This window comes from Lolium rigidum, chromosome 4 (genome assembly GCF_022539505.1).
Source record: "Lolium rigidum isolate FL_2022 chromosome 4, APGP_CSIRO_Lrig_0.1, whole genome shotgun sequence".
NCBI classification, from domain to species: Eukaryota; Viridiplantae; Streptophyta; class Magnoliopsida; order Poales; family Poaceae; genus Lolium; species Lolium rigidum.
In genome coordinates this window covers 8,194,365-8,203,322 of record NC_061511.1, presented here as the reverse complement: position 1 = coordinate 8,203,322, position 8,958 = coordinate 8,194,365, and the positions used below count along the sequence as shown (strand labels likewise).

Sequence of the window (8,958 nt, the reverse complement as noted above, 5' to 3'; positions counted from 1 at the left end):
AGCATAATTAGAAGATATTTTAATACAAATTCAACAATAATAGTTTAATCCCTTCATTTTCTCTATTGTCTATATCTATGTGAAAGATCGAGCTGTCGCCTAGAGTGGGGGGGTGAATAGGCAATTACAAACTCTTGCGGATTTGTTTTGTATGAATGCGGAATTAAACTATCGTTTAGTTTACAAGCACAAACCCTAAATATGCTAAGCTCAACTAAGTGTAACAATAGCAACTAGAGCTAAGCAAGATAGGCACAAGATATATGTAGCACAAGTGATAGCAAGATATATGTACTTCAAGCACGATGGCTATCACAAGGAAAGAGAGCTCGGGTATAGAAATAACCGAGGCACGCGGAGACGAGGATGTATTCCCGTGTTCCCTTGCTTTGCAACAAGGTACGTCACGTTTGGAGGAGTGGAGGTCCCACGAAGGATTCCCCGCGCCACGAAGGCTCACCCTATTCTCCGAACCACACCCACGAAGGATAATGGCCCTTTCCTTATGGTTAGCTTTTCCTCCGCTCCGGAGATGGCAAGCTCCACAACCACTTCACAAGCTCCACGAAGGAGAAGCCCGGGCCTCTTCACAATCTTCTTGAAGAGATCACCGGAGCACCAATCACCAAGCCAACTAGGAGGTCACCCTCCAAGAGTAACAAGCTCACGGTCTCTCACTCGAACAAATCGTGGTGGAGAGCTCAACACTATGCAATGATGCAAAGCAAGAACACCGGAGGTGTTCAAGTCCTTCACACTCAAATCCCACCAAAGCAACGAATGCTAGGATGAGATTGGAGAGGAAGAACAAAGGGGAAAGTCAACCAAAGACTCCAAGATCTAGATCCCAAGAGATTCTCTCACTTAGAGAAGAATTGGTTTGGTGGAAGTGTAGATCTAGATCTCCTCTCTTAGATCCCTCAAGAATGAGCAAGAATCATAGGGGGGAACAAGAGAGAGAGCAACTTCTTCAAATGCAACAATGGAGGTGAGAGAAAGGGAAGAAGTAGTTGCTCAAGGTGGAAGAAGAGCTATTTATAGTCTAGGAAGAAAAATAACCGTTGGGGAAAAAACCAGGTGAAAAACGGATAAAAAACGAGCTAAAAAAGAGCCCAGCCGGTCAGCAGGCCGGCCGACCGGAGCCTGGGCCGGAGAGGCCGGTGGCCTGCCCGGTCGGACCGGCCCACCGACCGGGCGCTGCAGATAGTGCGCTGGGCGGCCAAAATCCTTCAGGCCGCGCGGGGGCAGCCAGGCCGCGTGGGCCGGCGGCGGCCCAGCAGCGTACGGGCGGCGCGGAGCCAGGCCGCGCGGGGGAGCATGCCACGCGAGTGGGCCGCGCGGGCGGAGCGGGCCTCGCCGGGCGAGCAGGCCGCGCCGCGCGGCGCGTGGGCGGCGCATAGGCGAGCGGGCCGCGCGCCCGGTTGGGCCGGGGGCAGCGCCGGGTAGGCCGGTTGCGGACCGGGCCTGAGGCCGGTCACAGGCCAAATGCCCCTGGATCCCGGCCGGATGGCACCGGTGCCAGGGCCGGTCTTCGACCGGGTCCGGCCGGCTGCCCCATTCCCTTTTTTTTTCTTTTATTCTTTTCTCCATTTCCTTTTTCCTTTTTCTTTAATAACTATTGCTCCCGAACCCCGAATGACATGAAACCAATTTTGTTGGAAAGGTAACGACGAATAGAACCCCAACAAAAACTGGAAATATGGAGACTCCTCACATAACATTTTTAGATGATTTTAGAGAGGGAGTCTCCCACCGTCAAGAAACGGTGAAGACGTCCAAACTCGAAAACGCAATAGAAGATGCATGCGGATTCCGTTTTCGATGAACTTGGGCTTGTTGTAAAGCTAGCAACAAGCACAAGAACCTCACACAGAGAAACACCAAGAAGCAATAAGGATATGCAAACTATGCAAATGATTGAGCTCCCTAAGACGATGTGATCAAGTTACTCAACCGAAAGCCCCTCTTAATAGTGCGGCTATCTATCCTATAATCCGGTCTCCCAACATCCACCTTGAGACCGGTAAAAGGAAAACCTAGCAAGGCCATACCTTTGCCTTGCGCATTCCGCTTGATCTTGATGATAACTCTTCAAGCTCTACACAAGCCGGAATGCCTCACTTGATCAATGTTGCTTCGTGAAGACTCACAAATACTCCCCCATACACTATGATGGGAAAGCTCCATTGATGCACATCTTCACATGTCCATTATCACCAAATGGACGGCAAGCTTCAAGCATGTGATCCACTTGAGATGCTCATCTTGAACTTGCCCAACTCAATCTTTGTATCTTCTCATACTCACATAAGATAGAGCATGGCTAATATTGAGTTCCACATAAGAACTCCATCTTCATTTCTTCTTCTTGATCATATCACATATGTATCTTCATACCGATGATCTTGATGCCAATACACAAGATATACCTTTATCTTCATGGCATCCGTACTTGAATCCAACACATGGAGTACAAGTAGTACTTATGGAATATTCCTTCATATAAACTCAATGAAAACATTAGTCCATAGGGGTTGTCATTAATTACCAAAACCACACATAGGGGCAATGTACCCTTACACTATGCCAGCTTCATGTTGTATAGAATCGTTCAAAACATCATCAACTCATCTTAGCGACAACCATTCGGTCTCTTCTTTCCTACTCCATGCGTCCTCATTTTTTGTTTTTTTCTTTAGCTAAAAATTACTTTGATTATATAAAGATTACTGATATAAAATTAACATCATTAGAAAGTATTTTTTTAATACAAATCCAGTGATATTAATTACGTAAAATATAAGTAAGATTTTGTTGCTTATTTTTCGGTCAAAGTTCACCTTAAAATATGTGTGTGCCTTATTCATCAAAACAAAGGTACTATATTGGCATTTCAAAGCTAGAATTGCCATTGTTTCAGTTTTAGAGGATACTAGTTTTGCTTCCTTCTTTCTAAATGTCTCTTTCAAGTCATTAGATTAGATTTGATTGGATGATAACGATTCATTAATCGTTCATTATGCGAGGGCAACGTGCCCCAAAAGTTACAATGCATTGAGTGAGCCTTCGGCTGGAGGAACTAACGCCTCTATGTATGCAAGGAATATTTCTATATTTGAAATTTTAAATTAAATTATATTTTAAATTGTTAATTCAATTGATGATCTGTCTTCACTGCTAGTTTCGCCTCAACGATGACTTCAAAATAAGATTCCATCTTAATATGTTTTGACAGTTTTCTTTTTCACCGCCAGATGCCAGGTTATTGTGTCGCACCTATCATATTACTAAATAATAACTTCCACCAGAAAATGCATGCAAACAAAAAGAGCTAAGGGAAACCTAGCATCCGCGAAAACCATGACCCATCACGAGTTCGGTTCCCCTCGTCTCCCGTGGATGTTTGACATCAGAAGACGAGGAGACAATTGGACTTACTTCTAAGTATTTTTGATTGGGATATATTTGTCTCTCCCTTTGTGATATGTTTTGATGGTGAGAACAATGACGGTACGAATAAAAAGCCCCACAACTCTATACGGTCTTGGTGTAACCAGATTCCAAACTAGGGAAAATTATGATTGGCATCATTCCTCCGATTTACGCACCATCACTTCATATATTCAATATTATTTCTTCATTTGCAGAGAAATAGTAAAAATTGTTGGTGTCACTTTGACACCGATCAGTACATGCTAGTTCTGTCCTTTTGTGGAACCGTTGTGGTCAACATGGTATACATCGAAGAGCATGTGATCATTGCTCCGCATTTGGCATTTATTGTTCGATACGTTGACCTACTTGGGCAGTGCTGACAACAATCGTGATGGTGTTAACCATCCTCTTGTTATGTTCTTGGTTCTCACAAACTTCTGCCCGGATAGTATCATGATGAATCAACGGTTTGAAAATCTGTCGTGTAAGGCTGTGTTGCGACTATAACGAGTTCAACAATCCAATCTTCTAAATTATGGGGTGAGGCCTTAAGTTACTCTTCAAAATCTTTGATATTAAGTCCACCTTGTGCGGATGGTGCCATGCCCTGGGAAATAGGAGGGCGTGGGGAGCCGCCACTTGGACGTGAGAGATAGGGAAGGTTGGGGGAGGTTGCGTGCGGATGGAGGAAATGCAACTCCTTGGCCAATCCGCTTGACCCTCATTTTCCCTACTTGCCCCGCCTTTTTGTCTCTCTTGCTCGTCCATCCCTGAGTTTTCTCGTAGCGTGATAGGTGCTATCATGGATAGCCCTAGAGGGCTCGCAAATACCACACACTTATACTTGTTCTTAACTTTTGAAAAAATGGTAAGTTCCAAAAGGTGAAGGTAGAACGTCGGGTTTAAAGATATTTGATGTAACTTGTACCAAGGGTCTTTGGTAGTTCATGTAATTTTTAATTTATTCCATTTGAAGTACCTTATTAAAAAATCAATAAAATCAGTTTATTTACTTTATTTACTAAATTAAACCATTCATAAAAAAGCGAGAGCAAATACCGAGTATACCACATCAAACTTGCAAGCCAAGGATTCTAAGATTACAAAATTTGAATTACTCAATTTCCTTTCCCTGCGGAACCGTGTGCATCCAGCTCAACAACCGTCATACCCCAGCCCCGCACACCCCACTATAAAATCCCCCACCTCGCCTCCCATCTCCACCCTCCCGTAGTTCCCCCTTTTCGAATCCAGCCGAACCGCACGCCCCTCTCTAGGGTTTCGAGCTTCTCCGGCGATGTCGTCGCTCAAGCCCGACGAGAAGGCCGATTTCCGGCGCAAGGGCTACAAGACCTCCGTCGACGCGGAGGACGGCCGGCGGCGGCGCGAGGACGGGATGGTGCTGATCCGCAAGGCCAGCCGCGACGCCAGCCTCCAGAAGAAGCGCCGCGACGGCTACCCCGCCTCCGCCGCCTCCCTCGCCGGCGGCGCGCCGCAGATGGGCCACTCCTCGGCGCTCCAGCAGAAGGTTTGCGCTCTCTCGATCTGGTATGTTCGTCTCGGCGCAGGTGCGGGATTCTCGATCTGACTGTTTTGGATCTGTGTTCGCGTGCAGCTCGAGGGCCTGCCCGCGATGGTGCAGGCGGTGCTCTCGGACGACGGGGCCGTGCAGCTCGAGGCCACCACGCAGTTCCGGAAGCTGCTATCCATCGGTGAGACTTTAATTTACATCGACCTGACGTCTCTCGATATTGTTTGCCTTAGTTGGAGTATACAGGATGAAATTAAGATGATTCTAGGGTTAATTATGTACAGGACTAATAGCGTGAGAACTTGGTCGGTTGTAGATTTGTTTTTCGTGAGTCTTAGTTTACTTGCGGATTAGGTTAATATCTTAGGTTCAAGATCTATTGCTTCCCCGTGTTCTCTGCTGGGAAATTAAAATTTAATTCATACTTTAATTCAATTTATTATCTGGAGCTTCGATTCTGCAACTGCCTTTTTCCCCTCAATACTCCGCTGATGATCTTCTGGGTCAACTTTTACTCGATCTAGGAAATACTTGTTTCAGTAATCCTGCGATACTTCGAATTTCAATAATTAGGCGGACATCACATGCTTCTTTCGTTGTACGCCATCTGTTAAACCATCCAGCAGTAGATTATCTTAGGTTTGATTCACGGATATTTTTGGACAGAGTTTGATAGCCAGTTGTTCCAGTGATCAATTTCGCTCCCGCATCAAAACTGTAGAGGTTTTACATGCTGATATGTTTCTCAATGTTTGCAGAGCGGAGCCCTCCAATTGAGGAAGTGATCAGCACTGGTGTTGTTCCTCGCTTCATTGTGTTCCTTACACGTGAGGACTATCCCCAACTCCAGGTGAGAACAACTCGAATGAGAAGTTGGGCTAATTTGCCTGTAGTTACATTCAATCACTCAAACTGACTAAAAATACTTTGGTTTGCTTATTACAGTTTGAGGCTGCGTGGGCACTCACCAACATTGCATCAGGCACATCTGATAACACCAAAGTGGTGGTTGAGGCTGGTGCTGTTCCCATCTTTGTCAAGCTACTCAGCTCCCCGAGTGAGGACGTCCGTGAGCAGGTATAAAAGCAGCTCACAGAAGAATTGTCTTTATTTTGAGAGACCTTACTGCATGATGTTTATGTTGCTATGCTCCCTATTTGTATTTTCAGGCTGTATGGGCTCTGGGGAATGTCGCTGGTGACTCTCCAAAGTGCCGTGACCTGGTGCTTGGAAGTGGTGGACTGTATCCATTGTTGCAGCAGCTCAATGAGCATGCCAAGCTCTCGATGCTCAGGAATGCCACATGGACCCTCTCCAACTTCTGCCGTGGGAAACCACAGCCAAACTTTGAGCAGGTTTATTTCTGGGCTGGTGTCCCATTGGTTCAACTTGCTGTAAATATTGATTCTTAGGATGGTTTGGTTAACCTACTTGTGCATGAGCAGGTCAAACCGGCTCTCTCAGCACTGCAGCGCCTCATCCACTCTCAGGACGAGGAGGTTCTCACTGATGCCTGCTGGGCTCTCTCATACCTTTCTGATGGAACTAATGATAAGATCCAATCTGTGATTGACTCTGGTGTTTTCCCTAGGCTTGTGGAGCTCCTCACGTAAGATCATTTTTCCTTTCATGCCCTTTTAAGCTATCAGAACGCTCATGACAGATGGTTTAGGTGCTAACTACTATTATTTGATATAGGCACCCTTCGGCTTCTGTGCTCATTCCAGCTCTACGTACGGTGGGTAATATTGTTACCGGTGATGATTTGCAGACTCAGGTACAGCTCATTTCAGTTATCTTATTTGCTTACGTATATGTTGTGCTGTTCCTTCAAACAATGAAAGCTGTAATTCTTGGTTGTTGCAAACTTGCAATGGTTAGTTCGCAATTTCTTGGGAATTTAACCATGTGCCCTTGATATCTACCTTCTTTTCTTGGAACAGTTATAAGCTAAATTTATAGCTACTATTTTGCAATGTTTAGTTATGACGAAGCTAGCGGTGTACATGATCTTTACTGTGTTGAATGGATGTAGAGTTGTTGACAGTGGTGTATACATGGGCCTCTTTATTTTGTTTCACAGTGCAGTATCATCGTTGCAATTTATATCATTTGAATTCTGCCATGTCTATCAACACAATAAAATAATCCTCAAAATTTATCTCATTTTGTATAAAGACAGTTGTAATACAATACTGTGATGTGGTTTATCGCATTTTAGTTGATATCTGTTTGCATGTATTAATCAGCTAAACTAAGTTCTGTATTTGTCTCTAATATTTATCCTTTGCTGCAGTGTGTCATTGATCATCAAGCACTTCCCTGCCTCTTGAACCTCTTGACCACCAATCACAAGAAAAGCATCAAGAAAGAAGCATGCTGGACTATCTCAAACATCACTGCTGGTAACCGGGACCAGATTCAGGTTGGTGTTCTTGGAAATTGAATTTATATGTTGCTTTATAGATGGGTCACTCTTCTAAAGTTTTGTTATTTGTCTCTAGGCTGTGATCAACGCAAACATAATTGCTCCTCTAGTGCATCTTCTGCAAGGTGCTGAATTTGACATCAAGAAGGAGGCAGCTTGGGCAATTTCAAATGCCACTTCTGGTGGAACACATGATCAGATCAAGTGCGTGGCATCTACATTTTGCGTATTTTTTGTGTATTGTTATTGTTATTAATTTGTGTTTTCATGTTGATATTTTAATAACGTTGGCATATACATTATTGTTGAGCAGGTTCCTTGTTGCCCAGGGTTGCATCAAGCCGCTCTGTGATCTGCTGATTTGCCCGGATCCCAGAATTGTAACAGTTTGCTTGGAAGGCCTTGAGAACATCTTGAAGGTCGGGGAGGCAGAAAAAAACCTTGGGGCAGGGGATGTCAACAACTACGCGCAGATGATTGATGATGCTGAGGGGTTGGAAAAGATTGAGAACCTTCAGAGCCATGACAACACTGAGATATACGAGAAGGCAGTCAAGATGCTCGAGTCCTACTGGTTGGAGGAGGAAGATGAGGCCATGCCTTCTGGTGAGAACCCACAGAACGGCTTCAACTTTGGGAATCAGCAGAACTCGGCTCCATCTGGTGGGTACAACTTTGGCTGAAGGTATGCCCTCTTCAACAGCTCAAGTGAAAGCAGTTGTTTGTATTTCATAGGGTTGGATTTGGAGGTTTAGTGTTTTCTGATGTTACATTATTCATGCAGATACCTGGAACTGTGTACCGTAGCTACTTGCTTGGGACTAGTCAGAACTGGGGGGAGTCTTGTCGTTTGAGTCATGGTTGGGTCCTGTCGGTCTGGTCTCAAGCAGTCGTCATGTCAGTCTAAGGGTCAGTCCTTTGTGCTGCATCATCAGTGGTGCAGTTTGGTCAATGGTCAGTGTTCAAGGTCAGGTGGTTGGATGATTTGGGTTCTGCCTCTCCCTGTGGTGGGAGCATTGGGGAGGGCGTTCAGAGCCGCAGGTGTTGTCGGGAGAGTCGCCAGTCGGGTTTTGCCTCCTATATATATATAGCCTGAATGAAAATTATATTGATATATCTGTCTGAGGTAAAAAAGAACCTTGAAAGATAGGGTTTTCACGGTTGTGTCGGTTTTTCTCAGAAGTGTTTCTGTGCTTCTGTGCTGTATTAACTTGTCGGAAGAGTATTGGCACAACTTATAAACATCAATAGTAGGGTTTGGTCTGTTCATTGGTTGGTTGTATGTTCCACAGGTTTTGTTGCGTCAAAGTTTGTTGTTTCCGCACTTACTATCCGTTTTGGAGATTTGTCCCACGTCGTATATCAAAAGACTAGTTGTGTATCACACATATTGTGGTGATGAGTTTGCTGGTCTGAGTACTTGGTTCCATTTTTCGGAAGAGAAAGGATTCCGTGGAACCTGGTTTATTGCTGTACTAAGGTTTATTACTATGAACATACGGTGTAGCACATTGAAGGAAAAAAGAAGAAATTGTTGGTTACATTTCAGCATCTTCCAGATGTT

The 8,958-nt window shown here is 44.8% G+C and overlaps 1 protein-coding gene across 1 annotated transcript; it reads left to right on the top strand.

The window, feature by feature from the left end:
* Positions 1 to 4,668: 4,668 nt before the first annotated feature.
* LOC124648969 (importin subunit alpha-1b) lies at positions 4,669 to 8,722 on the top strand. The gene is made up of 11 exons (XM_047188651.1): positions 4,669 to 4,963; positions 5,051 to 5,147; positions 5,725 to 5,816; positions 5,912 to 6,043; positions 6,136 to 6,321; positions 6,412 to 6,575; positions 6,665 to 6,743; positions 7,263 to 7,391; positions 7,471 to 7,598; positions 7,708 to 8,079; positions 8,179 to 8,722. The coding sequence occupies exons 1-10, from the start codon at positions 4,733 to 4,735 to the stop codon at positions 8,075 to 8,077; spliced, it is 1,608 nt and encodes a 535-aa protein (XP_047044607.1). The 5' UTR covers positions 4,669 to 4,732; the 3' UTR covers positions 8,078 to 8,079; positions 8,179 to 8,722.
* The last annotated feature ends 236 nt before the right edge of the window (positions 8,723 to 8,958 follow it).